Source organism: Alternaria alternata (assembly GCF_001642055.1).
Source record: "Alternaria alternata strain SRC1lrK2f unplaced genomic scaffold CC77scaffold_7, whole genome shotgun sequence".
NCBI lineage: Eukaryota > Fungi > Ascomycota > Dothideomycetes > Pleosporales > Pleosporaceae > Alternaria > Alternaria alternata.
The window spans coordinates 795,034-820,946 of NW_017306196.1; the positions used below are offsets into that span (position 1 = coordinate 795,034).

General features: G+C 52.1%; 10 protein-coding genes across 10 annotated transcripts; 4 read left to right on the forward strand and 6 right to left on the reverse strand.

Moving 5' to 3' along the window:
• Window positions 1–44: 44 nt before the first annotated feature.
• CC77DRAFT_788666 (kinase-like protein) lies at window positions 45–1,924 on the reverse strand. Its single transcript, XM_018533184.1, has 4 exons — window positions 1,792–1,924; window positions 1,461–1,646; window positions 1,269–1,380; window positions 45–1,219 (listed from the first exon to the last, which is right to left on the reverse strand). The coding sequence occupies exons 2-4, from the start codon at window positions 1,629–1,631 to the stop codon at window positions 225–227; spliced, it is 1,278 nt and encodes a 425-aa protein (XP_018387589.1). The 5' UTR covers window positions 1,632–1,646; window positions 1,792–1,924; the 3' UTR covers window positions 45–224.
• A 410-nt stretch (window positions 1,925–2,334) lies between these two features.
• On the reverse strand, window positions 2,335–6,538 carry CC77DRAFT_1019169 (hypothetical protein). The gene is made up of 4 exons (XM_018524776.1): window positions 6,123–6,538; window positions 5,143–6,049; window positions 4,978–5,093; window positions 2,335–4,931 (listed from the first exon to the last, which is right to left on the reverse strand). The coding sequence occupies exons 1-4, from the start codon at window positions 6,152–6,154 to the stop codon at window positions 2,537–2,539; spliced, it is 3,450 nt and encodes a 1,149-aa protein (XP_018387590.1). The 5' UTR covers window positions 6,155–6,538; the 3' UTR covers window positions 2,335–2,536.
• Window positions 6,539–6,728: 190 nt separating this feature from the next.
• On the reverse strand, window positions 6,729–8,338 carry CC77DRAFT_1019170 (TPR domain-containing protein). Its single transcript, XM_018524777.1, has one exon. It carries the CDS (start codon window positions 8,307–8,309, stop codon window positions 7,167–7,169), a length of 1,143 nt encoding a protein of 380 aa, XP_018387591.1. The 5' UTR covers window positions 8,310–8,338; the 3' UTR covers window positions 6,729–7,166.
• Window positions 8,339–8,461: 123 nt separating this feature from the next.
• On the forward strand, window positions 8,462–9,289 carry CC77DRAFT_986234 (RWD-domain-containing protein; the record flags this gene model as incomplete). Its single annotated transcript, XM_018536215.1, has 3 exons — window positions 8,462–8,554; window positions 8,602–8,682; window positions 8,733–9,289. Exons 1-3 carry the CDS (start codon window positions 8,485–8,487, stop codon window positions 9,287–9,289), a joined length of 708 nt encoding a protein of 235 aa, XP_018387592.1. The 5' UTR covers window positions 8,462–8,484.
• Window positions 9,290–9,436: 147 nt separating this feature from the next.
• CC77DRAFT_1060066 (hypothetical protein) lies at window positions 9,437–10,387 on the reverse strand (the record flags this gene model as incomplete). The annotated part of the gene is made up of 3 exons (XM_018528306.1): window positions 9,437–10,075; window positions 10,127–10,287; window positions 10,339–10,387. The coding sequence occupies 3 exons, from the start codon at window positions 10,385–10,387 to the stop codon at window positions 9,437–9,439; spliced, it is 849 nt and encodes a 282-aa protein (XP_018387593.1).
• Window positions 10,388–10,495: 108 nt separating this feature from the next.
• CC77DRAFT_1019173 (ubiquitin-conjugating enzyme E2 variant 2) lies at window positions 10,496–11,562 on the reverse strand. Its single transcript, XM_018524778.1, has 5 exons — window positions 11,321–11,562; window positions 11,188–11,267; window positions 11,012–11,137; window positions 10,884–10,963; window positions 10,496–10,835 (listed from the first exon to the last, which is right to left on the reverse strand). Exons 1-5 carry the CDS (start codon window positions 11,391–11,393, stop codon window positions 10,775–10,777), a joined length of 420 nt encoding a protein of 139 aa, XP_018387594.1. The 5' UTR covers window positions 11,394–11,562; the 3' UTR covers window positions 10,496–10,774.
• Window positions 11,563–12,131: 569 nt separating this feature from the next.
• Window positions 12,132–17,286, forward strand: CC77DRAFT_789055 (hypothetical protein). The gene is made up of 5 exons (XM_018533185.1): window positions 12,132–12,186; window positions 12,236–12,442; window positions 12,501–12,584; window positions 12,631–15,090; window positions 15,137–17,286. Exons 2-5 carry the CDS (start codon window positions 12,440–12,442, stop codon window positions 17,096–17,098), a joined length of 4,509 nt encoding a protein of 1,502 aa, XP_018387595.1. The 5' UTR covers window positions 12,132–12,186; window positions 12,236–12,439; the 3' UTR covers window positions 17,099–17,286.
• A 188-nt stretch (window positions 17,287–17,474) lies between these two features.
• Window positions 17,475–19,791, forward strand: CC77DRAFT_932767 (hypothetical protein; the record flags this gene model as incomplete). The annotated part of the gene is made up of 3 exons (XM_018534275.1): window positions 17,475–17,595; window positions 17,659–18,557; window positions 18,604–19,791. The coding sequence occupies 3 exons, from the start codon at window positions 17,475–17,477 to the stop codon at window positions 19,789–19,791; spliced, it is 2,208 nt and encodes a 735-aa protein (XP_018387596.1).
• A 514-nt stretch (window positions 19,792–20,305) lies between these two features.
• CC77DRAFT_789077 (hypothetical protein) lies at window positions 20,306–21,930 on the forward strand. The gene has a single exon (XM_018533187.1). The coding sequence runs from the start codon at window positions 20,419–20,421 to the stop codon at window positions 21,526–21,528; it is 1,110 nt and encodes a 369-aa protein (XP_018387597.1). The 5' UTR covers window positions 20,306–20,418; the 3' UTR covers window positions 21,529–21,930.
• CC77DRAFT_789071 (ammonium transporter-like protein) lies at window positions 21,898–24,422 on the reverse strand. The gene is made up of 5 exons (XM_018533186.1): window positions 24,005–24,422; window positions 23,868–23,932; window positions 23,542–23,796; window positions 22,818–23,492; window positions 21,898–22,759 (listed from the first exon to the last, which is right to left on the reverse strand). Exons 1-5 carry the CDS (start codon window positions 24,116–24,118, stop codon window positions 22,333–22,335), a joined length of 1,536 nt encoding a protein of 511 aa, XP_018387598.1. The 5' UTR covers window positions 24,119–24,422; the 3' UTR covers window positions 21,898–22,332.
• Between the last annotated feature and the right edge of the window lie 1,491 nt (window positions 24,423–25,913).

Below are 25,913 nucleotides of genomic sequence, written 5' to 3' on the forward strand. Positions count from 1 at the left end.
GACATAACGAATGTGCTATCGATTGGTATTAAACGTACTAAGCGGGTGATGAAACGGTGAACAAGGTGAGTGCTCTAGCTGATAGCGAACAAGAAAAAGAAAAAGAAAAAGAAGCGCCTCAGCGCCCTATGAATAAGACCCCATGTTGAATGTTCAGCTGTGTTAGCTTTCTCCACTCTTTAAAAGCCCTCGCAGTGCAGTGCATGTCTATCGACAGTCCTTCTCTACTCTTCCTGCGCCCAAATCTTCTCTCTCTGTATCATGCGTTCATTTTCCGTCTCCTTGCCACCGTCAAGTGTCTTCTTCCATGCAAAGTACTCGCCTAATCGGATTTCAGCATAGCTCGCATAATCGAACTCGATCAGAGAGATCTGAGCCTGAATCAACGCCCAAATACCCCAGTAGAAGCCAGGAACGCCGCGGAAGCGATCGACCTGGTCGAAAAGCTCCTGCAGCTCTTCCTCCTTGTACGACTTGTTTTGATGGGCGTTGAAGCTGCGGAGATACTCGCGGAGAAAAGCGCGGCGAATGGTGCGTGTGGGCATGGCGCTGTAATCGCAGTCGAAACCGCCCCATTCGGCAAAGTGGTTTGCAATGTCAAATGAAGCAGGAGCAGGCGTAGCATACTCGTAGTCGATAAAGGACACTGTAGCAGCTGCTGTCTCGGGCTCGTCTGAAGCGCTCGAGGCACTAGAGCGGCGCGAAGCAGCGGCAGACGAAGGCGAGGGCTCGATGATCACGTTGCCTGAGAGTAGGTCGCAATGGGCGAAGACAAACGGATTGGAGCCGCCAACACCAGGCGTGTCACCTAGCAACTCAACTAAGCTTTCGAGTTCTTGCATCAGCTGGTCTCTCCTTTCCGACTGCGCGGTGGTGCTTGTCGGCAGCGCAAGGATCCATTTCTGCATAGTAGTCCACACATTCGGGATGGGCTTGCCTGGCGTGAGTGTGGCCATGGCCGCCAGAGACGCACGCTTGTTGTTGTGTGAAGTGAGTTGTGCGGGTGCAGGACATGTGCTGCTAATACTCGATATAGGTAATGTGGCATGCCATTCCCCCAGCCTTTGAGCTACCCCTCGCCATACTTCTGGCCGACGCAGATCTTCGGGCGTACACACACTGCCTTGAATGTACTTGTATAGGAGACCATTTTCAAACCGGGCGTAGAGAGACGGTGCAAGGTTGTGGCGTGCGAGGAGCGAGTGGGAGCGAGTTTCCTCTGCGAACTTGTTTAGTTTCGGTAATGGGTGTTGCGGATGGACACCTACTCTCGCGGTCTATCAGGACGTCTGTTCCCTTTCCATATGCGCGCAGCAGAATCGCATCGTCATCAACCTCGACTTTGGAGAGACCGGGCAGCTTGTTCACCGCTTTCAGAAGCTATCCGTCGTCTTAGCTGTTGCGTACAGAAAGGGGGGGGGGGGGCCGTCGCCAGCAGAGCACTGCTAGCATATGCATACCGTGTTCGTAATGCCGTCGGTGAACCTCACAAACTCAATTGTATCCTGAGATTCCCGCCATTCTGGCCGTAGCGCGAGTATGAGGTTGAGCGCAGAGTTGCGCGAGTCGGAGTTGTCGTAGTACTGCGGTATGTTCCGGAGAGAGTCGTACGGTGATTGTGCTTTACTCATAATGATGTCTCGACACTATTCCATGGTTAGTCCCTTGGTGTGTTGTGGTGCTGGCTGGGCGGCAGGAGAGTTAAGAAGACATGGAGAGATCCTTCCGTCGCATGTGAAAGGGCGAGTCCCAAACAGACAGCAGTCGCAATGGACTGGCTGCATGACGTACCAATTGAGGATAGCTATGCTTCCGCTCGAGAGAAAAAAAAAGCAAAAAGAAGAGGATTCGGCTTGTCGGGCGGTCAAGGTGTCTTGTATGAACGAAGGGTGCAGGCAGAGCATGTGCCGATTCGATCGACACCCACGGGGGTCGCGTGGGCCCTTTTCTCAAGCGCTCTCTTCCCCTGTCCTAGCCCCGCAAAGCGCCACAGACCCTTTCCCTGTGCAACTGCCTCAGCCACATGACGTCCCTCGTCTTCGTGCGCGGCCATCAATGCATTCTGAACCTGCATTCCCAACCCAACCTGATCCAGCTCGTCTACGCTACACTCGATAGCCTGTCCTGCCCACGACTGCCGTCAGCTAAGGCGGATACCCGGCTTGGTACGTGCAACTTGTGGCTGTCTATGCATAGCGACGTCTGCTGCGGGGCTTACAATGTCACTATGCCACCTGTGGGTGCGTTTTATACCGCCGATTGGGTGTCGGCAAACCACCTGCTTGATGGAGGGATAGCACATGCTGATGTACATGTTGGTGGTCCATGACGTTGAGGTGAAACGCGGCAGTCGCTGCAAACTGTCATCTTGTTTATTGCTAAATCTCTTTGCTGAAGGTCGAGGCCAAAAGAACCTCACTGAAAACGCCGCGCTTGCTGCGCATAGGGTATATCCGTAGTCTAAACACCAAAGTTGAACTTCAACGTAGATAACACTCATTCCGCCCATACCGTTGCGCCCAACATATACAAGCCCTCATTGTACTTTCCTGCCAGTGCCCTTGCGGGCTCTCCACTTGTATGATCCAAGGCCAATATCCATAGCGCTGCTCTGCAGATTTGTCAACCCATCGAATGATTCCTTGCCCAGAGTGATGACCTTGACAGTATTGCCGAACCCTACCACGACGCTGCGCTTGCCTAGTCTGGTCATCGGACCAGGAGCTGCCACGAAAAGCTCGTCTTCGTACGAGCCCTCCGTTGTGCCATCGAGGTTATCAGGAACAAGCGGCCTACAGCGAAACTCCCCTGTACTGGATAGTGTCCACGCCTCCCACGTATCAACGTCGCCAGGAGCGTGACTTCTCTGATTACCCTTGGCGAACGACGTCTCAAGAGATTTGGATGGGTTCAGATTGCCTTGAATCTGAGCTCGCTGCTTGAGCGCCGATGCAAGCGCGGATGGATCAACACCTTGATTACCATCGTCAGCGCCTGAAGCCGTTGATGATGGTGTGGGTGATTGCGCATATCTCCTGACCCCTACAACACTGAGTGCATCCGTCGACTCCCACACTCCGGCAGGCTCAACGTAATGCACTGCCTCCTTTGCTTGATCGAGCCCCCGACACCGGTGCTTCTCCCTGTCCAATGGCTTTCCGAGACATATCTGTGACGACGTATTGTCGTCGAGGGAGAAATTTTGCATGACCATGTGGCCGGTGTCTAATTCTGTATATGCCACAGCAAGGGAGTTCACTGTTGGGGCTCCACATTGACACGTTCGTCGCATAGGATACAGGACCCTGAATGAATGCGGCTTGATGTGGCCGATCTGGAAGGCGTGCACGAGAGCTCGACTAGTAAAGTCAAAGATTTCAGCCTCCTCGTCACGCAGTGCGAAAATAAGACCTAGGCTGGGAACTGCCTCTATGCATCGAATCTTCGCAGGGTTGCTGCCTGGAGGTGGCCCCGGGTCAAGACCAGCGACTACTTCAGACATTATGTTGTTGTCCTCTGTCAGCGGCAAGATGTGTACTTCCCCGGGTTTTGTCACAAAAACAATGCTTGTGTCGCCATGAACTGAGGTGTATGTTGCGGTACAGGCGATGGGACTGGATGATACGCGTCTAGTGTAGTGGATGCCTGTACGTGCTTCGAGCTTCGTTAGATGCCCGTCCCGGCTGACGATGATGAGGTAGAGCTTTTCAACATCCAGGCGTGTTTTGAGGTAGACAAAGGTAAATAAAATGGGCGCCTGTCCGCGGATGTCGATTTTTGGAAACATGAGGAAACGTGATGCAGGGATATCCCATAAGCCGATTTGACCGCTCTCTGCACAGAGCGCAAGTATGTTGCCACCGTCATCCATGGCGGTAGCGTAAATGGGCCAAAGCTTTGGTTTCATTGATGCTGTCTGCAGCGTAGTGTGCAGATATCCTCCACGACCGTGTAGCCATAGCGCAGTACTCCTGTCAAGAGATATACTAGCAAGATGGCCTTTTGAACAGGAAATCAAGTGCACAACGTCTAGGTTCTGCGGCGTTGGTAACGTCTTGATCGACAGTGTGACTTCTTCGTCCTCTTCGCTCTCTTCAGCAGTCTTCGGAAGTCCACTCCAAAGAAGGTAGTTCATGAACAGTGTTACAGCCGCAATAAGGGTAACAACGATCAAGGCTACTGGGAACGCATGTCCACGCGCAAAGCATCGGAGCCCATCCATGAAAGACAACGGTGGCTGGGGTCGGTCGCGTCCATACGCCCCCTTGGCAACAACCAGGATGGGGTCATGTATACGAGCTACAAAACTCGGAGCATCGGGCTTGATAAAGCCAAAGAGTTCCCGGGCAGTGTTGTGGTCTTGGATTCTTAGCCAATCAGCGGGGGTCCTAGCCTGATTGATTGGTGGTGGGCTCCATGTATCAGTGGCGCGTCTGCGTTTTCTGGACGTGAGGTTCCGACGAAGTGTGTCGAGAGACAGCTGCTTGCCATCGCTGTCGAAAAAGTGCCAGTTGATAGCGAGAATAATGGAACAAATGGCTACAGTCCCGGCAAATCTCGTGCTGAGTGGCAGAGTACCCTCAAACAGTGCCCCGAGCCAGGATTGTCGTTCTGCCCGGTTCTTCTTATTACTTTGGTTGAGATCCTCGCGCTCCAGCGAGTCCGAAAGCTCCATTCTTTGCACGTCCACACTCAAGACTGCGACAAAGAAGGTCAAATGGAAAACAAGGTCGAATACAAGTGTAACGGCAGCGAAGACGCAAAAGTCAGCTACCCAAGGTGAAACGAGCCGAGAACAAATGTATAATAGGGCGAGATTTTGAAAGGCGATGGCAAGGGACAAGTGGCCGACTTCTCCTAGCGCATTTCCGATTCGCTGTTGGGGAGGCATCTCGGGGGGTGTCTCTAGGACGACATTAATCAGACGAAATCTAGTACCGTTAGCCAAATCGAACGTGAAGCCGCAACCGTACGTACATATTTCCTAAACCGAAACAAAAAACAACTCCAGGAAACCATGGCCGGGGTATCCGTGCTAAATCGATTCCAAGGTAGGTACAGAGAGTAAAACTTGCAATCACGCATATAGTCATCTAGTCAGTGGTTAGCAATCGCATCCGCGCCTTACGAGACTGAACTCACCTTGACACATATCGTTACAAGCAGGCCAAACCAACTTTTGACTGCTCGCAGCTGCATCATCCTCCATATGACATAGGCAGCGGTCACCATGTAGGATGCCGCGAGGAACAAGTCGTCATTCAGGGTCATTGGCTTGAAACGGAATTCATAGAGTCGGCTTCGCCCTACCTGGCCATCAGGCGGGAAGATGGTCCAGTCCGGAGATAGTTTTTCCGCTAGAAGGCGCGACCTTGAGTCCCATGTATCTCCCAGGCTCGAATTGGTCTGGTCAAACAGCGTGATGACCAATGCATCTGCGGCGCGAAGCTTGGTGTTGGAGAAGGACTTGCCGGCAAAAACGGTGCTCGGTCGCAGCGTGACGTTGAGTGGCGAGCGTATTCGAGCATGAGCGTTGATGGTTCCGAGGAGGTCGGAGTCCTTCTCCAGCGCGCTCAAAGAGCAGTCCCAGTACAGCAACGGCGAATGCCAACCCCACTTCTCTCCCGGTGGTGCTACAACGCAGCCTGGGCCATGGCGGGCGAGCATGTGCTGGTCGTCGTATGTAGCGCCTTCTCTTGTATCGAAGCCACCGTTGATGAGGACTTCCTGGACATGCATTGCTTCGCGCAACACAGGTAGGGCAATTGCGTTCATATAGTCTCCATGAACCCAGACCTGACGCACTACGACGTCGGCAGATCGCTCGCCCTCGACCTCGGTGGTCGATGTCCAGACATGCTTGGGGAGGTTGCGTAGAGCGGCGGCGGCAGAGCTGTCGGCCTGGAAAACCGCCTGGTAACAGAGGAGGACGGATATGGTAATGGTCAGGACGATGGAGAGCAGCCAATGCCGTGCAGTTGCCGTGCCGTGGGCCTGGAACGCCCGTCGGATGGGGTGCGAGGTGGATAGCCGTGGTGGTTCAGTGGTACTACATATTGCCGTTTAGCATCATCCATGGGCACCCGCATCGGACGCGTGCTCGTCGCAGGGCGGCTACTCACCCACGCAGCGGATAGAGAAGATACCAGATCATTCGGGGTCGCGGTGCCTCTTCTCCAAGGGCATGCCCGGGCTGGAATTGGATGAGGCCTCAGCTGCGGCCGAGGGTTTGCGACGCACTCTTCGTCGAATGCGATGTGTACGAGTGTGGGGCGGCTCGTTCATCTGTCGGAGCAGGCGCGAGGGACGGCCGGAAGGCGCGACTTGGTTTTGGCGCTCTAAAGGCACGACGTCGGCGGGCGATGGCGATGGCGCAGCGTCACTTTGACTTTGCGGCAAGTTCCAAGGGCCGTCTCGGTCTCGATGTGCATGATTGATCATTCGTGGCGTTGGGGCGCCGGCGACGTCGAGTTCGCTGCCAAGAACGGTCCTGTCTCATGGCATCGGCCGCAACTTGGTGTTACACCCTCAGCTTCCCCTCGCCAATGGGCTTGCTTCCCTGCAAGCGACAGGCGCAGACCGTCCACATGCGGGCTTGCAGGCACGGGCAAAGTCATCTCGTCCTACACACAGATCCTGACCAAGTCGCCGACGCCCGCTCTATTCAGCAGCTCGAGGCGGGACACGAACGCGAACGCGGTAGCATGCAGAGTGGGGAATGATTGGCGTGTGGCTTCGTCTATTCAGGAGCTGTCACGGCAAAACTGACAGCATCCTAGTGCCCATCGTGGGTTCGCGGCGGCATCCTACATGCAGGGACCGTCCCACGCTGTGCCAACTGCTTGGGGTTGGGTAATGTCCATAGCCTCAAGTAGCGCTTCTTGCTATCTATCCGTGCACGCTGGGTATCAAGAAAAATCTACAGTACATGTGAAGACGTCTAAGAGCTGCCAGACCAGCCTGTACCACACTGACATATCCCAGACACAATCAGCCTGTGCTACTCCAGTCGTCAAAGTTCAACGTTGCTGCCCAATTTCCCCAATCTCGGTCTCATTACCATCGGAGCCGCTTTCCAACTTCTTGCTGACCCAGGGGTCTCCTCATCGCGGCTTAGTCGAACAGCTGTCACCATCGGACTCCATCAACATCACGTATACTCGGAATCACGTGCCTTCCATGGTCTCATCATCATCAGCGTCATCGTCCCCCTCCTCGGCGTCATCTTCCCATTCTTCATCTTCCTCGCCGGTGGAAGGGCCAAGTACGTCGTTGAGCTCCTTCAATAACTCATCGGCGTGTTCCTTCAATCGCTCATCCTCGTATTCCAGCATAGCGAAGAGTTTGAGGCAATTCTCCAGCCAATCGCGACTGGCACGTAGTAGAGATGTTGCAACCTTGTCTTCTCCCTTGGTCTTTTGTTTCCCAGCCAGCAAGTGAAGACACCATCCGCCCAGATACCATGCCTCAACGCTGCCATCGTTCTCGCCCACTAACCGCTCCAACACTTCAATAGCTTCGTCTTCCATTTCAGCTTCCATGAGCAGGCGGGAAAGACTGATTCTGGTCGAGTAGTCTGGAACCTTGGGGTCATCTGGATCGAGGTCTTTCCAAAGGTCCATACTCCTTGTCAGCGCAGATTTCGCTTCGTCCGGCTTCAGTTGCGAAATGCGTATCGATGCGAGCGTCTGTAGTGGTTCTGGGTTTTCGGGTGCGAAAAGCAGCGCTTCGGTGACTGCGGCGTTGCATCGCGCTTCGGCGTCCTCTTCCCAAGAGAGATCTGTCATATAGACTTCAGCAATACCACAGAGCGAATTTGCGATCTTTTGCCTCTTCTCCTCTAACAGCTCTTCGACTTCATTGTTCTTCGCCCGCTTCCCTTCCAGTTCACTGATCTCTTTCTTCAGCACTTCAATGCCCTTTTCGAACCACCGCACACTCTCGGCGCCTCCCTCTTCATTCAATTGTGCCAGCCATAGGAACTTCTCGGCTCCGTCGTTTGCGCCTTCTGGGTCGATTACGATGGCCGCTTGAAAAGCTTCTCGCGCAGAATCTGGGTCGCCCAATTCCACATTGATCTCGCCGAGGAGGTTCAGTGCAGGCAGCGCTGCAGCAGAAGGCTTCGATGTGCCGGGCTGGAGTAGGTTCAAGGCTCTTCGCGCGGCGACGAGCGCTTCTTCGGGTTGTGACGTTTGTAGGAGTGTAGCCGCTTGAATCAAAAGTTCCTCTGGCGATGCTTTCGACTTTTTCGACTCGCCGCTCTTTGCGCTCTTCTTCGTCTTGCGATCGGTAGGTTTTGTTTTCGCCATAATGTGAGATTATGCGTGTTGTGGTTGCAGACGTCAGAAGCCTGGTTACCAAAAATTATTTCTCGAGATCGGCAGTCGGACGGAGCTAACGTGGGGAAAGCGCGCCCCGCCAAAGCAGCCTCAGTGTCACTACAGATGCCATCACTCCCACAGTTTCCATACTTGGCTTTACACAATGGGCATCGAAGACCAGAAAGAAGAGCGAGAGGTGCTCGAGTCAATTTTCCCCGACGAGATTACAGGTAGTGCTACTCTGCGCAACATCTTCGGACCGTCTAGTGACAATCCGCAGATGTTTCCGAGACCGAGTTCCGAATCGCAATAACGCTCGACGATGGCCGCCACGAAGACGATGAGAGCGAAGAAGAGCAACGTATGCGACTGCACCGTCTCTCCAGGCAAACACAAGCTCACGACTACCAGCCGTCATCATCCTGAATGTTTCCTACCCGCCCAACTACCCCGACGAAGCGCCCAGGCTTGATGTAACACAACCGCCCAACGCGCCGAGACACGCCTACCTCGATATACAAGAGGACAAGCAGCGGCTGCTAGACTCGCTCACCGAGACGATTGAAGAGAATCTCGGCATGGCCATGGTCTTCACCCTCGTCACCGTCCTCAAAGACAGCGCTGAGCTCCTCATAACCGAGCGCCAGAATGCAAAACAAGCCCTCGCCGACATAGCCGCTGCCAAAGCTGAGGAAGAAGAGAACAAGAAGTTCCAAGGTGAAGCCGTCAATCGAGAAACATTCCTCGCATGGAGAGACAAGTTCAGGAAAGAGATGGAGGACGAGAAGAAGCGCAAGGAAGAGGAGAAGGAGCTGGAGGACAAGAAGAAGAGGATTGTCAAGGAAGAAAAAAAGTTGACGGGCAAGGAGCTGTGGCAGCAGGGCTTGGTCGGAAAGGTGGATGACGACGATGATGACGACGTAGACGAGGTGGATGTAGGGAAGTTGAAGATCGAAGCGACCTCATGATGATACAAGACGTCGACATGTCAGGTCACATATATACCCATCTTGCTTAACTTCCTGAATGCAGTACGCTGCAAGTATCACGGATATAAGATAAAAGTCATACACATGTTACACCACGCAGATGCAACATAACGCTGTCCATTGTACTCATGATTCTGGCTTTATGACTCGTATGGGATGCCTCCTCCTTCCTCTTACAATTGTCTGTCCCTCCTTCAGCGCAAGTTCGGTCTCCATGTCTACAATCCTTTGCATCTTCCTCGTAATTTGTCTGTCCTTCTTCAAATCCTTTTCATATGCTTCCCGGTTCTCCGACTGCGAAAGCCGAACCGCATCTGTCCATCTCACAGTATCTTCGCGCTTCTTCAATTGCTCGTTCATGAGCACATCCCACTTATCCTCCTGCTGACATATGGGCAGCCACCAATTGTCCAGAAGAACCATGGTGTCGAAGAGCTCCGTTTTTCGCTCTAGTCTCTGGTGGAGGACTTGACTCAAGGCTGGAGGCTGGGGCTTTGTGAGCCGGAGGAAGGGTATGCCGTTTGCAGAAGCGAGTATGGGAACGTGGCGGGGTCCAGAAGTTTGCGCATACGGACGAACATTGAGGACAGCTTTCTCGGGTGGTAGGCGCGCGAGCCGTTCTTTGAGGGGATCTGGCGGCGTCTCTCGCCGTGGCTTTATTGGTAGAATGCGCGTCAGAGCGCAGGGTAGTTGGGAAACCAGCCGCGTCAGAATGCTTGTGCTGGTTGCGTCTCCAGTAGCGGAGGCATCGAGATGGTCAAGCGTCTGCATATTGTCAGTTAATTGTGTAAACAATTAACATGACGAACACCATACCTGGTAGCCAGCTTTGAAGCTTAGGCCCAACTGATACGGACTCTGTATCTTTCTGTTCCGTCGGAACTTGTTGCGAATAGCGTTGCGCAAAGATACGCGGTCGTCATCCGGGAGTGGAGCGGAGGAACATCGCGACAGCAAAGCTCGATATAGAGCAATCGCTAATGGCTCTGTTAGGATGAAAGCAGGTCTTGGTAGTTTGAGAATCTAACCTGCTACACGATGCTGTGTCGACTTTTTAGGCTGCAGGAATCGGGGCATGCATGAGATGGCTTGGTGGTGTTGCGAAGCTTGAGCTGCAACGCGAAATATTTGGACTGCGATGTCATCGTCACGTGCGCACCATGTCTTAGAGTCAAGTACAGGATTGTGCCCGCTGAGTGTCTAGATGTACCTCAGCCTGACAGATTACTTGGGTTTCTGCAAGGATTGCGCTTGACTTATTCACAGGGCATAAGGGAAAAGCAAGATGGAGGATGAAATATGCCGCTTATTATCCTGGTATCTTGCCAGACTGAATGGCTAGGCTAGCAGACCATAACTCCGTTCCATGCACTGTGACTGCCTGTGTGCCATACTGTCATATATCGTGTTGATTTCACCCTGCCCAAGACTGCCTTCTTGGTACAGGCCGTGTGCTCGATGTTCTTAGAATGTGGCTCCCTCGGGCGGCTGGGGAAGCTTCTTGTTCTGCGGCAGCGCCATGTACCTGGAACCCAGTCAGTCTTGCGCAATAGGAATCTGGAGATGTTCTAACCTTCGAAGCTCTATCAGTATCGTCTCCATGGTGAAGTCCCGCTTCCACTGAGCCAGACATGGCAGCTTTGACGCATCGACCTGGCCTTGTTAGCATGCACACAGCATCCACGCCTTTGGTCATCGCACCTTTCCGTTCTGAGGGTTGACGCAGGGCAGGTTGATCTTGGACGTGAACTTGATCTCGGGAGGCGTGTCGGGGTAGTCTGGGCCGCAGTGAATCGATACGCTGTAGATACGGTTCTCGTGGACGCTCTGGAATATGGTCAGTATACGGTGTCTTGATTGTAGACAGAAGTGCATACGTGTGGTGGACCAAGTATAGTACCGTTCCAGTCGGACATCAGGAGGTCATCGCCGTTGTCAAGACCATATGAACAGGCCTCTGTGAACTCTCAGCAACCTGCTACCCATAGCTATACCACAAGTCTACCATACCGGCACCGAGACCTTTCTCGCCCTTCTCTAACTCTTCCAGCAAACGGAAGTTACGCGGGACTTTGGCGCCCATAGTAGCTACAGTATGTGTGAAGGCTGAATGGAAGAGTCGCGCGTGAGGAAGTGGGCTGGACCCCGCTATGCGATACTGGGAACTGTCGGCGGCTGAGCTGGGGTTTGGGCAAGACCGAGGACCAATCTGGAAAGCGCACAAGTTGATGTCTGTGTCCGATGCACGTTAGGCGCAATTGTAACTTGCTGCGTGTCAAAGCGTTCGATGTTTGTCCAAAGATGCCAGTCGGCCTCACTAGCGTCGATGGTTATGACGAGGTGCCAGGGTCTCACCTGGCACGCGTGCATCGCTTGGCCTGTCGCCTCTAGACGCGACAACTATACGTTGCCTCTAGCAATTCGACCAAACAACAACACAGTACCGCATTCTCGAGTCGCTCCTTTGCTTGCATTGACCGTCCAGATGCTCCGGCTCATACCAAAAGAATGACAGCTCAAATCTTGGCGGCTGAATTAGGCAACCTTATACAGGATGCAAAGCGCAAGAACACAGAACTACGAAATGCTGCAGAAGCAGCTTTGAAAGACTTGAAGTCTCTTTCTAATACTTCTGAGGCTCAACTTTCGGCTGGTGAGCTAGCCCAATGTCCGTCGCTTCACATATATTGACCGCAGTAAAGATCTCTCCCGACGGCCTCATTTCATCTCGCCTTTTCTAATTGCCTGTGGAACTCAGAACGCCAAATTCGCATCTACAGGAATCTCATGTCTCCAGAGATTATGTGTTTCGCGGTCGTTGCCACGAGAACGGCTGACAGAAGTACTAGAAGCATTTCGGGGATCCGTGGCATCAAGTAAAGAAGGTCAATCACCGAGCGCTTTCAATATAGCTAACACTACCAGGTCATGATGTTCAGTTGAAGATACTGCAGGCGTTGCCTTCACTGGTGCAGAACTACCCCGCGGAAATACGGAGCGAGTCACTATCCGCTGTCCTGCAAATCTGTTCAAGTCTTCAGAATGCGAAGAATTTCGCCGTCAGCAACACGGCTGCAGCTACGTTGCAACAACTAGTCATTGTTGTATTCGACAGGGTTGCATCAGAAGATGGTATTTTGTCGAACTAAGAGTACATACGTGTTGTAGACTGACCAAGCGCAAAGAGAAGTCCCTAGAGATCCCTACAGTGACCGAGGTGAAAGGCGACGATGGCCAAGTATCCGTCAGGCCGGCAGCGAACGATGCCTACAAGGTCTGTAAACCTCTTCCATGCTAGAGGCTTTACTGATCGAGCTTAGATGTTTACCGATCTTATTGCACTCGTCGTAGGAGAGAAACCCATCTTCATGCGATTCGCTTCTCTGCCGCCAGCCTCAACACTGGAACTAATCGAGGCCATCTTATCAAATCACAATAAGATCATGACGACCCATCTTGAGCAGATCTACATCATGCGATCCCAGCTGATGCCGCTGATAATTCGCTCGCTATCTGACCGTCTGTCCTTCGCAGTAACTGTTCGTATCATCCGGATACTACATCTCATCATCCGATATCACCTTGACACGCTTCCCTCCGAATGCGAGATTGCGCTTGGTCTTCTGAACCACATGCTCGATCCCGAGGCTTCTCAGGCATGGAAAAGAGCTCTTTGCCTCGAAGTGTTCCGCAGCATCTACGCTGATTCTAGACTTCTTCTAGCAATTTATGCGCTCTTCGATGCGGAAAACGGAAAAAAGAACATATTCGGAGACAATCTAGCTGCTTTCGTTCGTCTTGCGACCGAGAAACCAGCAATCATTGGCTTAGGCCAACACTCGACAGCTGCCGCTGGCTTTGAGGACAGTAGTGCCGCGGTGTCAGACCAAGCTGTTGCAGAAGCGGGTGCATTGGCCGGCGTCATAGGGGGCTCCGTGAGCGATAGTAGCAACAATGTTCGTCCTTCAGGTATCAGCATGCAGTGGAGTTCTCTCAAGACTCCTTGTATCGAACATCTCGACAAAACCGAGCCGCCTGCATTACCTGAAACGTACATATATAGTCTGGTGCTAACTTGCATCACTAATATTTCCGAGAGCTTAGCGAAGTTTGTTCTTCCTCTGACCGTACATCATGAAAATCGGAATCGGAAGAAAATCAAGGCCGAGGAGACGAACGAAAACGACACAGACGCATCTCCAGATCGAAACGTTCGAAGGCTCTCGAGAACTCACTCTTTCCGCAAAAAGACTATACCAGTCAACCCTCTGGACTTGACCGATCACGCAGCGTACCCCTACGTGCAAATCTCAACGAAATTGGTCACGGAATGCTGGCCTGCAGTCCTTGCAACCTGTTCAACATTTCTCAATGCGACGCTTGACGCAGACTATTATCGGGCTCTAGTCCGAGCCATACAGAAATTCACCCAGGTCGCTGGACTTCTTAGACTCTCAACACCGCGAGATGCGTTTCTCACAACCATGGGCAAGGCAGCAGTCCCGTCAAACTTGCTGTTAGCTAACGCTGCGTCACCTGTGGGTGAAAAGCCTGGTATCTTCTCTAATGCAAGAGGGATGCTCAGCGTAGACAGCTTCGTGAGTCAAGCTTCCTCAATGTCCACTGATAAAAACCGGCGCCCTTCACACGATGTGTCAGCACCTACACTGGGACCTCGCAATCTATTGTGTCTACGGGCTCTGCTCAATTTGGCAATCGCGTTGGGCCCGACGCTGCAATCAGCCTGGTCCATCGTCTTTGAGACGCTTCAAGTAGCCGATCTAGTGCTATCCTTGTCCAGCCAGACTAGCAGTCGTGCATCTGTATCTGGAAATCGTATGGATATGGAAACCAACACGGAGAAGATGGAGGCAGAAACCTCAGCTGTGCAGAGCGCCGCTCGCAGACTTTTCGAGAGTACTGTGGACTTTCCTAACGATTCCTTCTCTGAGGTGTTGCAAGCTCTTTGCTCACTTCTCAATGGTGTATCGCCTTCAGAGAGCGGGCAAAGAACGCCAACCACTTCTGGCCGCCCCCAGGTTTTGCATCAGCGGCGGCTTGGTAGCGTATCTGGAATACCTCTTAACACGGATGCAAACTCCCGCGATTCGGCGTTCGCATTGAACAAAATCGGAGAGTTGGCTTCGCTAAACGAAAGCAGATTGTCGCAATATGATCCCGCAGAAAGTGGATGGGATATCCTGATTCGAGAAGTTGTGCGTTACTCTACCGACGGTCGAAAAGCCACATCTACGAGGCTGCTGGCAGCCGATATTCTAGCTAGGACGGTCAGGGAGATTGCTGAGCTTTCCATGTCCGATGAGCAGCGCGAAGAAATCCAAGCTCGCATACTTGCTGCATTGCAAAAACAGATTACTGACCTCCATCACTATGATGGTATCAGCAAAGACACGATCACTGATACGGATATACGTGTTCACCAGATAGCTCTTGACGCACTCAAAAACGTGATTGAGCAATGTGGAGAGTCGCTAGTTGCTGGCTGGACCTCTGTCATCGAAAGCTTGATGAGCGTCTTTACTCATCAAGCAGCACCAGAACAGGGTGCTACAAAAGACGTCGATACCTCAGACCTCAGCAAAAGCACTAATACCACTGTAGACGTTATCTCAAGGTCTCTTGCTCGATCCGCATTTGCAACAGCCAACCTCGTTTGTTCGGATTTCATGACCGCTGTTCCGGATGCTTGCCTCTCGACGCTCCTAGAACTCTTGCGCAGGTTCTGCTCCCAGCGAGAGGATCTGAACATGTCACTCACTGTGAGTCTCTGCTCCGAGCCCATGGTACACGCCTAACCTGCTACAGGCGATTACCTTCTTTTGGAACGTGTCCGATTACTTGCAGTCACGGACCGACCTCTCTTTATTGACGAAAGTTGTTTCTCAAGCCAGTGACAAGGAGCAAGTTAAACGAGATGTACACACGTGCCCACAGGAAGGAAATACTGCAGCTTTATGGCTTCAAGTTTTGCTAAATCTCTCATCCATCACAACAGATGAACGTATGGAGGTGCGACATTCTTCAATACAAACGATACAAAGGATCTTTGAAAACTGTTCGGACCAACTTTCTTCGGAAGTGTGGTTACTATGCCTTCGCACTATATTGTTCGGTATGGTAGAGGCCAATTTGGACATCCAAAACGACAATAGACAGCAACGACCACGTAAAGACGATCTGAAAGAATGGGATGAGACTACGAAAGCCGTTCTCCAAACCGTTACCGTCCTCAACACGCTTTACATGGAAAAGCTGGACAGGTCCCAGCTCGGTGACGCATGGTCAGAGCTACTCGAACTCCTGAAACGCTACTTCGATTACCGCTCGCATGCCTTAGGAGCTTCGGTATTCCGTACAATGACAGGTATCCTATCTCAGGCCGAAAACGCCAATGTGTTGGGCACGGATCCTCTTCTCAAAACTGCGGCAGTGTGGAGAGGCTACTTTCCCACTCCAGATGCTTGGCAAGACACACACGAAGAGGATAACCAAGACGCTTTTGTAGCATATGCAGAGGCTTTTAAAGCGATCTATCGGCTCGCAGATGGACTCCTTATCAAAGATTTGCCTTCTATGCTCACGAGTCTCGAAGCCTGCGTTGTTAACTCAGACGAAGTCGCTTACTCGTCAGATCTGGATACTATGACGACGCTTCAAAGTCAGATCATGGAATGCTTGGCGACAGTCAAGACAGAAGGTACTGGCATTCCGTCGTATCTAATACGTTTGTTGGGCCGGTTTGTTGCGCTACCGTATACCTCTTTGGCTGAGTCTCCGGAGAAGCGCGGACCGACCTTTGTAGCACTTTCAAAAGCATCAATGACGCTGCTGCAAGACATTGCCATCAGACATGTTGGGGTGAAAGAGATGTATACAAGCAACGCACTGTCATTTGCTCTTACCAGCTTAGCACGGCCGATAGAGGAAAAGTATGTGTGGCAGCGAGAAGGCAGAGCACCGACTCTGTGGCAAAAGGCCACTACGACATCCACAACAATACTTGAGTCAGTGTTGCCACATATTGAATCCAGTAAAGACATTTGGACCACACTCGTCGACATCGCGTACTGCATTACGCGAGCGCAATCATTGCCTAGTGCTCAGACTTCACTTGGGAAAGATGAGCAGTTCGACATACAATCTTTCACTCACTTTCGCAACCTCATCACGCTACCGCTCGGCTCCGCTTCGCTGCCAGATAGTCTTCGACGTACATACGCTCGCAATCTCTTCTCCACATCTTTGACCCATAGCCCTCTACCTGGAGAACTGCCTGAGACCGCCACTTCGCCACTCGAAGAGCTCTACAAGATACGCCTTGGACAGACTGCGGAGCTGGATTATACATGGCGACCAGACATGAGCTATGCCTGTCTCTCCGAGCTCTTTCGCCTTGTCTCCCTGCACGATAGCAGTCCGGAATACATCAAGCTAGCTCAAGCAGCGGCTCCATATCTCATTCTAAGGTGCGCACTTCCGCTCAAGACGTATATCGCAGACCAGCCACTTCGCGGCCGCATGCCTGCACCAGAATCGCAAAGGCGTGAGCTGATTTTTGTACTGGAACAACTGGAGAAATTGAAGAGCGAGCCACAGGCGATACCTGATGCCCCGGGAGTCAAATCCAAGCACCGAAAGCATCTGCACAGGCTGTACCCATTGCTTCTCAGAGCGACGAGGGTAGCTAGGCAGGATGGTGAGGTATTTGAGCACTTGGCAAAGCTGACTGATTTGATCGGTGATGAATTTGGGTTAGATGATGACTGAAAGTCCTTTTGTACTACTAAATGGACATGTCCAAGTTTGTGGACTATACTCGCGAAGGTGATGCCATAACTTTGCCCACGTGATGCCTCAATCACTACCGAGGCTGATGAGTTGAAGGCGGTTCGTGTCTCTTTGACTGTACCTTCATAGCTTGCTACCTCAGCACGTTCGATGCTTTCTGCATTACTGTAATAACAAAACGAATGAAAGTAAGGGCTCCAAAGCACAAGTCAGGAGAAGACGAGCGCCCTCGTACTTCGTACTCAAGCTAAGCGGATCTTTCGGGCATCCCCGCAAAGCACAGACACCGGAGACATCAGACAGCTCCACACATCGACTTCTGTCGCGGAACACTCGCGCGCAGGCGGAATTAACCATGAGCGCGACATCGCCAGCGGACAGGAATACTGCGAGCGATACGATGAGTCCAGCGAACGACTCCAGCAGTAACTCGAAGCGGAAAAACGAGAATGGCGCGCCCACACAGCGCGCGAAGCGTGAGTGGACTTGATACACGACATGGCATGCGACCGGAGACTGATTTGGTATGCTTGGTTTAGGCAACAGATACATAAGCATCGCGTGCAACGAATGCAAAAGACGAAAGATCAAGTGCAATGGCGAGACACCATGCCAACGTTGCGGGAACCTCAACCTGGAGTGCGCCTACGCGCCCAACTGCTGCAACTCGTTCAAAGACAGCGACGAGTTCAAGCAAATGTCAACACACATAACTTCCCTCCAGCAGCAGGTTGATGACCTGTTCCAGAACCTCAACGCGCTCCGGGCTCAGGTCGACGTGCAGAGCAATGGCTCAATCGGCACCCCATTCAACCCTGACTACCAGCAGACGCCCATGTTACCTCCCCAATCCGCCCGTTCGCGATCCAAATCCTTCAGCAAACACCCTCGTTTCCACGGCCCGACGTCGAATGCATTCAATGTTGGGGTGGCTAGGTCAAGCTTGAAGACCATGGGCATAAACGCGGGCGAGGAAGGTGAAGACGATGGCATCTTGACCCGCGACGCAACTCCAAGAGCGTCCCCTCCAATACTCCACCCCATGGTGCCAAAACGTCCCTTGCATACGGATAAGGACCCGATATGGTCCATCTCCAAGCACGAGGCTATGCGCTTGGTACATGTTTGGCACGAAGAGATGGGCACCATGTACCCTATCCTGGAAGTGGACAAATTGTTACGCTATGCCGAGATGTTGTTCACGTTTGTAGAAGCTGCGGCTAGATCGGGTCTGATACAAGGCTCGTATCCTGGGTCAGATGCAATGGTCGATGAACAGATTAGCGTATTGAAGCTCGTTCTCGCAATAACACTGGTCCTCGAAGGCGGAGGAAAGGACCCTTTGGGCGAGAGACTCTTCGAGAACGTACACAAGATTGTGGACAAGGCCTTGACCGATCCTGTCAGCCTCCATGGAATCAGCCTCTTGGTGCTGACAGTGAGTAGTGGATTCTCTTGTGACTGAACTTCGCTCACAAACGTAGGCCATGTATCACTTCACCCGTGATGATGAAGCTATGGCCTGGCGCGTCATTGGCCTAGCTGCGCGACACTGTCTAGAGTTGGGCTTACATCGTCGCGATACGTACTTGGCTCTCTTCCCCGATCCCGAAGAGCAAGCAGCAGCAATTAGGACTTTCTGGACAATCTACGTGCTCGATCGTCGTTGGAGCTTCGGCACGGGGATGCCTTTTGCTCTGCAAGACGCGGATATTGATACTAATGTGCCGAAACCAGACATATCTACACACGAGTCTACGCCGTATCTCAACGCCATGATATCATACTCGGTCATCGGCTCGAAGGTATGGAAGTCTGTCGCCGATGTAGGACACCAAGACAAGATTAACAAGGATGACATATCTTTCCTTGACTTTCAGGTTTTGAACTGGCACCGTACTATACCGGATTCATTAAAGTTCGTTCATCCGGACAGCGGTAGACAGGTCGAACCTCCTGCACGAGTCGTCCACCGTTTACAGGTCGTGCTCTACCTTCGAGCCAACCAGATGCGAATACTCATCTACCGCCCAGTACTACATACCGCAACTACCATCATGGAGAATCTTGAATTTGCACACGTTGTAGTCAAGGTCGCCAAGGATACGATTCGCATACTGACATATATCAACCAAACATCGGACATCTACAGAAGCCAACAGACTATGTTCAATTACTTCCTTATTTCGGCTCTGGCAGTATTGTTCCTAGCTGTTGCCCATGCGCCAGCTGAATTCAGTCAGCAGTCTCGAGACGAGTTCTACATGGCTCTTGAGCTCGTCCGTGGCCTATCGTCAAACTCATACGTATCGAAACGTCTCTGGAGAACTATCAAGACGATCAAGGAAGTCGGGCCCCGTCTGGGACTCGTCATACGCAACGACGACACCCATGACGCACATTCATCGGCTGCTGTTGCAATGGCAGGTCTTGCAGGTCACTCGATGGACGATCTAGCCCTCTTCTCAAACGGCCGTAACGGGTCTAATCTTGATACACCGCATGGAATGGCTAGTGATTTGACGACCTTGTTCGAGGCTGCCGGAGGTATCTTCAACCTCAACGGCTTTGGAGGGACAGCGAATGAACTTCCTAGCTCAAATGGAGAGTTTGTGAATGGGTTCTCGCATGAGAATGACGAGCTGGCAAGGATTTTGAGAGACTTGTTTTGATGTGTAGCTGTTGAGCCAAGATCTTTCTTCTGATATATGTTAGACATTTATATTGTTATTGTAATACTTGATCTCATTCCGAATCCACGTGGTATTGGTAACAGAAACTATCGTGCTTCACCTCTATACCTAGCAAGTTCGCAGGGCCTGGCCTGATCACGTGCCAATCGCTAAGCTCGGCCAGGGCAACCTGCGATCTTCATCTGCCAAAACACAACTTGCAACATAGCTCTGCGACGCTTCAAGCCTAGCCGTACTGATAGCCAGGTAGAACCGGCGCAAGACACTCCACCGCCCTCTCACCAGACTCTGCGCTCGCTCGACCCCTCCCCCACCGGCCTCACCTGGATCACGACTTTCGCCGAGCCCTTCCCTGCCCGCTACCCCAACGCCAACACACATGCGATAACAAGGCTGCAAGTGCAGCTTCACAAAAGAAATATACCCTAACCCACAGCCATCTTGTACGATCTGGCGCCTTTGGCTTCCGTCACGCCTACACACATTTACCCCCACATTCGCATTTTCGAACCCCTCGTCTCTGGCATCACGCACGCATTGCGGCTGCGCGTCATAACCTGAGCCGCGTCTAGAAAGCGGTCTCGACGTCTCTACACCCAAGACAGCATGTCGTCATCTTCGCAGGTCACCGAGTCGTGGATCGCGTCCTTTTGCGGTCTTTTGGGCCACGAATACTTCGCTGAGGTGTCGGAAGACTTCATCGAAGATGATTTCAACCTGACGGGCCTGCAATCGCAGGTACCCATGTACAAGGAAGCTTTGGAGATGATACTCGACGTGGAGCCCGAGGACGACGAGGACGACGAGGAGGAAGAGGAGGAGGAAGAGGAGGAAGATGAGATACTGGGCGACGAGAGGGCACCGGGCTACCGAAGGGCAGGCGACCGCAGACATCTCCGCATAGCATCCGACCTCAGCGTGATAGAGAGCTCTGCTGAACTCCTCTACGGACTCATACATCAACGCTACATCACCTCTAGACCAGGTATACAGCAGATGGCTGAAAAGTACGAGCTTCAGCATTTTGGCACCTGCCCGCGCGTGAACTGCAACTCCTGCAAAGTTCTCCCCGTTGGCCTCAACGATAGCCCTGGCCACGAGACCGTCAAGCTGTTCTGCCCTTCCTGTCTAGACGTATATACCCCGCCTAACTCGCGCTTCCAAACCGTCGACGGTGCTTTCTTCGGCACAACCTTTCCTTCGCTCTTCTTCATGACCTTTACGGACCTCGACATCGGTGGTGGGCTGCGCAACAACACGTCAAACACTATCGATGCACTACAGCAATTACAATCGCAAAGCGCAGACGGCAAGTCGCGGAATACTACACCCTCAAATGTCACTTCCATAAACGGCGTCGCACCGCACAACCTTGCGCCTGGTCTCGGCACAGGCAGCATCTACGAACCACGCATCTACGGCTTCCGAGTCAGCGAGCGCGCACGATCAGGACCTCGGATGAAGTGGTTACGGATGCGGCCCACGGACGTTACTGAGCTTGACGAGACGAGAAGATATTGGGAAGAACATGATGAGGATGCAGACCGGCCAGACGACGACGACCTCAACATGGTCGATGTAGCGGAAGGCGGAAAGGGTGCGCCAGTGGACCGAAGAAAGAAAGCTATCCGGGCACGCAGACGGCCGACGAACGGATCCAACGCTGGTGGAGGCAGCCCAATGGACACCAACGGTGTTGGAGCAGCTGCGGGCTAGAGGTCTCCACAAACACCTGAGAATGTCGATCCCGATGCTACCGAATATGGGACAGATTTATCAACCAGCCAAATAGCACTGTACCTGAAAGGCAGGGCGAAAAAGGCGCAACGCCAAAGGGAGGCCATGTTCGAATGAGTTGGCTTAGTCAAGGACATTCTTGTCACTTTTCTTTCTTCACACCGTCACACTTTCACACAAGGGAGCGGAGCATAGTGAGTTGGGACTATTAGGTCGAGATTTTTTTTTTTACTTATTGTTCAAAGAAAGACGTATAAGAGGTGGAAAGTCTTAGCTGATTCTTGATGGAGTTTCCTCCGAGCATGACTCAATGAGAATCCAAGAATTTTACCTGTTCGTTTCTACTTTCAAAGCCATGGCGTTTGGAGTATCGCATTGACGTGACGCTTACAAGAACATTCCTAATGATGGAGTGTTCCACAGAAATTGCTATGCACTATGAGCATCCCTGAGACGTACGTTGGATGTTTGCTGGGTTCGATCGACGCCAGACACAGTCACAGGATGGATCTTCATAGTCAAAGGCGATAGAGTGATATGGACCACGCATGATTATAACATAATGAGGATTATTTCTACATATTCATAGAGCCGTGGTAAAGAGGTCAACAGATAATAAGTTTGCTCTACTCTTTCCAGGTCTGATCCCATCATTTACATCGTCGATAACCACTTACATACACACGTACAGAGCGTCAAGCTTCCTAGACTTTATTGAAACAAATTGGTATAAAGCGATATATGGTGCGAGAAAAAATAACTGAAATACAAGCTACGAGCTTATTACGCACGATGTGCCCATTCAGCGAGCTGGTTGGCCGAATCAACAGAGTCTTGGTTCTTCTCGTGGTGGCTCGTCATGGCCATGCCAGCACCGTGACCTTCGAGCGAATGCGTTGACATGCCCTCGTCGATTATGTCGTCATCAGGGATCTTGACCTCACGGGTGAGCTCGACGTAGTCGTACGCGAACTCGCCAATCTCGACGTCATCAATACCAGCAGCTTCTTCCTCTTCCGTCGCACGGAGCCTGAAGGCGGGGATGAATTTGCCAATAAAGTCAAGAGCTCCGAGGATAAGACAGGTCCCGAGGAAGGAGTATGCGCCGCCGGTGAAAGAATCGGCAAGTTGATAGCCAAGTTGCACCCAATGGTGGTTGAGCCAACCACCATCGATAACAGTGTAACCATCGAGATGCGCAATGTAGTCACTGCATAATGGTTAGTAACGCGAATTTTCAAAAATGAAAATTATCGTGTATGGCTTACGTAGCGAAAAACGCAGTGAGGATGTTTCCGATGAAGCCACCAACGCCATGGACAGCAAAGATATCGAGGGCATCATCGCAGCGGAGGAAATACTTGAGCTTCGTCGCGTAGTTGCAAGCAACACCACCACACACACCGAAAACAACAGCAGCCCAGGCAGGGACATATCCAGAACCAGGGGTGATGCAGACAAGACCAGCGATAACACCGGAGCAGAAGCCAACGGTGGACCACTTGCGTTCCAAACGGTAGTCAACTAGGCACCAGGTAATACCACCAACACAGGCAGCAAGATTGGTGCATACAGCAGCCATGATAGCGCGTAGGTTAGCAGACAGAGCCGAACCAGCGTTGAAGCCGAACCACCCCACCCAGAGGAATACAGTGCCGATAACAATGTGCGTGACGTTGTGGGGACGGTAGTTGAGTTCCTGGGTACCGTGACCACTTCGCTTTCCAAGCATGTAAGAGTAGGCGAGGGCAGCACATCCGGATGCAATGTGAACCGGAGTTCCGCCAGCAAAGTCCAAGCCACCCATTTGGAAGACCCATCCAGATGAGTTCCAGGTCCAGCATGCAATGGGGTCGTAGATGATAGTCGTCCAGACAAACATGTAGATGATGCAAGGTAGCATGCGTCCTCGCTCGGCAACAGCTCCAACGGCAAGTGCAACGCTGTTTACAATTAGCATCGGTTTTGAGGACCAAAGTGTGATAAACATACGTGATAGCAGCAAACATGCCCTGGTAGACACAGAACATGAGATCAGGAATACGCGGGCTTCCCACCGAAGGAGCACCCAGCACATTCATCAGGCCAAAGTTATCCAGCGCACCAATATACTTTCCAGCCTTGTGCGAAAAGGCTAGAGAGTAACCCCAGAAGAACCATTGGAAAGAGACGACTGCAGTCGCCATGACAGACAGCCATAGTAGCGATAGCGCCGACTTTCTGCGTGCCAGCCCGGAATAGAAGAAGCTGCAATTCCGTTAGACCTGTGTACATGGTTGCAAGGTTGCAAAGTTTCAAAGTGGAGTTGGGTTACTGACCCTACACCCGGTATCATAAGAAGCACGAGGGCGGTTGATGTGATCATCCAAGCGATATCGCCGGGCTAGAGAAACATGGCATTAGCCCCGCGTTACCACTAAAACCTTACGGTTCCGTCTCTGGTAGCCAAACTCACATTGTAAAACACATTGAGATTGTATAACCTCGAATCGCCTCCCGTGGGATCTGTGGTATTACCAAACGTCTCCAGAGGGAGTGTGGGGTCCAAGCCCGAAGATACGGGATCCATCCTGTCGTTTCCCGGGTCGTCGCTCTTTCGATTAAATGTTTGTTGGACTCGAATGTGTCATGTATCGGCAATGCGCGGTTACTGGCTACAAATCCGAAAAGATGCGAGGTAATTATGTAGACTTTAGAGAGTCGTAGAGAGAGAAGGGATTGCGTGCAGGCGGATGGGAAAGTGAAGATTGGTCGATCGCTACACGTTCAGGGATCTCCAAGTCTGCAGTTGACCCTTGGCGTCCGCCCCAATACTGAACAAGCAAAAAAATAAAAAAGGTCGCCGCTGGGAACGCTCAAATAAGGAGCATGTGCAAACGCGTTGCTAAGTATAAGGATAGGCGAGTCGCTTGATTGACAAGCTCACGAACCAACACCTAAACCGAGGGGTCTGTGGTAGCTATATGGAGGCTGAGCGTAGGAAAGAGCATCAAAGCTTCATCGCTTCCGCTACAGGATAGGCGATGCCGCTTTGATAATCTCCCAGCAAACAGGCATGAACATCCCCCTCTCCCGAATGCACGAACGCCACGGCAGTGGGGTGTTTGATAGCTGGTGACGGGATGAGAGGCAATGGCCCCAGGCCATGTCAGCCAATGTCCGACTACGAGTCCGTCGCTAAGCAAAATGCCAAACTGCAGGGTACCGCCCACACTTGGGGCGCGGCGCTGAGCCTGTTGCGGCTGTCGAACCACACGTGTGGGATGACAGTACGATGGGTTGCCGCGAGGCCTGGCTGCGATCACTTTTTTGGTTCCACCATGTAGTGGAGCAGTCTTGATCGTCTTTGGCTGTTCTGTGACTCTGTATCTCTTTTTGATCGACGTGATCACTCGTTCGCTTCGCCTTGTGATGGCAACTAACCTCCATGGGAGCCCTGAAGTCGCATCAGGCAATGCGTCGATCGAGCCCCCTCAGCACAGCTCAATCGCTATCAGCGAAATGATTCGAAAACATTGTTCACAGCTTGGGAGAAGAGTAGGAGCAAGGGTAGTGATAACGTGAGAGCGGCTGATAGGCTACGCCGGATACTTGGAGTTTGAGAACAAGTCCAGGCCATCCCTGGCTTAACATCTTCGGGTGCCGGGCGAGCCCGTATTTGGCAAGGTGCGTGCTTAGCGTAGATATGGCCATTAGAGACACCATGCAGCCTGTCGTTCCCAAGTACTGTATGGGGAATCTTGGGGTCTTGAGCTCGTGTCTTGTGGTGTGATCACTCTGTTAGAGTTTGCAAGTGCTATACTTGAAAGTCGATCAAACTTGGCCCCCCCGGATGCCGTCGGAAATGGCCTCAAAATCCCTTATCTCTGTCGCCGTTTTCCTATCCCACGCCGAGCCGTGACGGCCACTCTGCCCACATCCCGCGACTCCTCCGCAGCCGCCTCCAACAACCTTCAGATGCACCATGCAGGTCCAACGGGGATCCTCACCCCTGGCGTCATCTCACCATGTTTCTGTTCGCGTCTAGAATAGCATCACACCATAGCGCTGGATACACTGTTCGCCTCGTCTACCGCAATCGTCTGTCTTGCATTGATCTATGTTGCTTTTGTCTGCGCCAGTTGCCGCTATCCCTGAGACTCACCGATCGATGCCGCAGCTAGGTACATGTGAGAACGATGCTCAGCCTGAAGATTTGGACCCTGCCACTGCCCTATCTATGTATTTGACATGAGTATTTCTACATGACAGTTGGCATAGACGCGATCTGGCTAGAAGTACCGACATTACGGCTATTGGTACGTGAGTGACAAGGAGAGTAGGCTGAGACTGTTGAGATATGGATACAAGGCTGTCAAATGGGG

Coding starts and splice junctions, on each gene's coding strand:
- CC77DRAFT_1019170 (XM_018524777.1), bottom strand. CDS start 8,309: ATGGCGAAAACAAAACCTACCGATCGCAAGACGAAGAAGAGCGCAAAG.
- CC77DRAFT_789071 (XM_018533186.1), bottom strand. CDS start 24,118: ATGGATCCCGTATCTTCGGGCTTGGACCCCACACTCCCTCTGGAGACG. Junction 23,933..24,004: donor ATCTCAATGTGTTTTACAAT/GTGAGTTTGGCT, acceptor ATGTTTCTCTAG/CCCGGCGATATCGCTTGGAT. Junction 22,760..22,817: donor CTCACTGCGTTTTTCGCTAC/GTAAGCCATACA, acceptor ACCATTATGCAG/TGACTACATTGCGCATCTCG.
- CC77DRAFT_1019173 (XM_018524778.1), bottom strand. CDS start 11,393: ATGGGCGCCAAAGTCCCGCGTAACTTCCGTTTGCTGGAAGAGTTAGAG. Junction 10,964..11,011: donor TCAACCCTCAGAACGGAAAG/GTGCGATGACCA, acceptor TAACAAGGCCAG/GTCGATGCGTCAAAGCTGCC. Junction 10,836..10,883: donor ATACTGATAGAGCTTCGAAG/GTTAGAACATCT, acceptor ACTGGGTTCCAG/GTACATGGCGCTGCCGCAGA.
- CC77DRAFT_789055 (XM_018533185.1), top strand. Junction 12,585..12,630: donor CAGCGAACGATGCCTACAAG/GTCTGTAAACCT, acceptor GATCGAGCTTAG/ATGTTTACCGATCTTATTGC. Junction 15,091..15,136: donor ATCTGAACATGTCACTCACT/GTGAGTCTCTGC, acceptor AACCTGCTACAG/GCGATTACCTTCTTTTGGAA.
- CC77DRAFT_788666 (XM_018533184.1), bottom strand. CDS start 1,631: ATGAGTAAAGCACAATCACCGTACGACTCTCTCCGGAACATACCGCAG. Junction 1,381..1,460: donor CCGACGGCATTACGAACACG/GTATGCATATGC, acceptor GACGACGGATAG/CTTCTGAAAGCGGTGAACAA. Junction 1,220..1,268: donor CGTCCTGATAGACCGCGAGA/GTAGGTGTCCAT, acceptor ACAAGTTCGCAG/AGGAAACTCGCTCCCACTCG.
- CC77DRAFT_1019169 (XM_018524776.1), bottom strand. CDS start 6,154: ATGATCTGGTATCTTCTCTATCCGCTGCGTGG. Junction 6,050..6,122: donor CTTCTCTATCCGCTGCGTGG/GTGAGTAGCCGC, acceptor GGCAATATGTAG/TACCACTGAACCACCACGGC. Junction 4,932..4,977: donor TGTTTCGGTTTAGGAAATAT/GTACGTACGGTT, acceptor TAACGGTACTAG/ATTTCGTCTGATTAATGTCG.
- CC77DRAFT_789077 (XM_018533187.1), top strand. CDS start 20,419: ATGTCGTCATCTTCGCAGGTCACCGAGTCGTGGATCGCGTCCTTTTGC.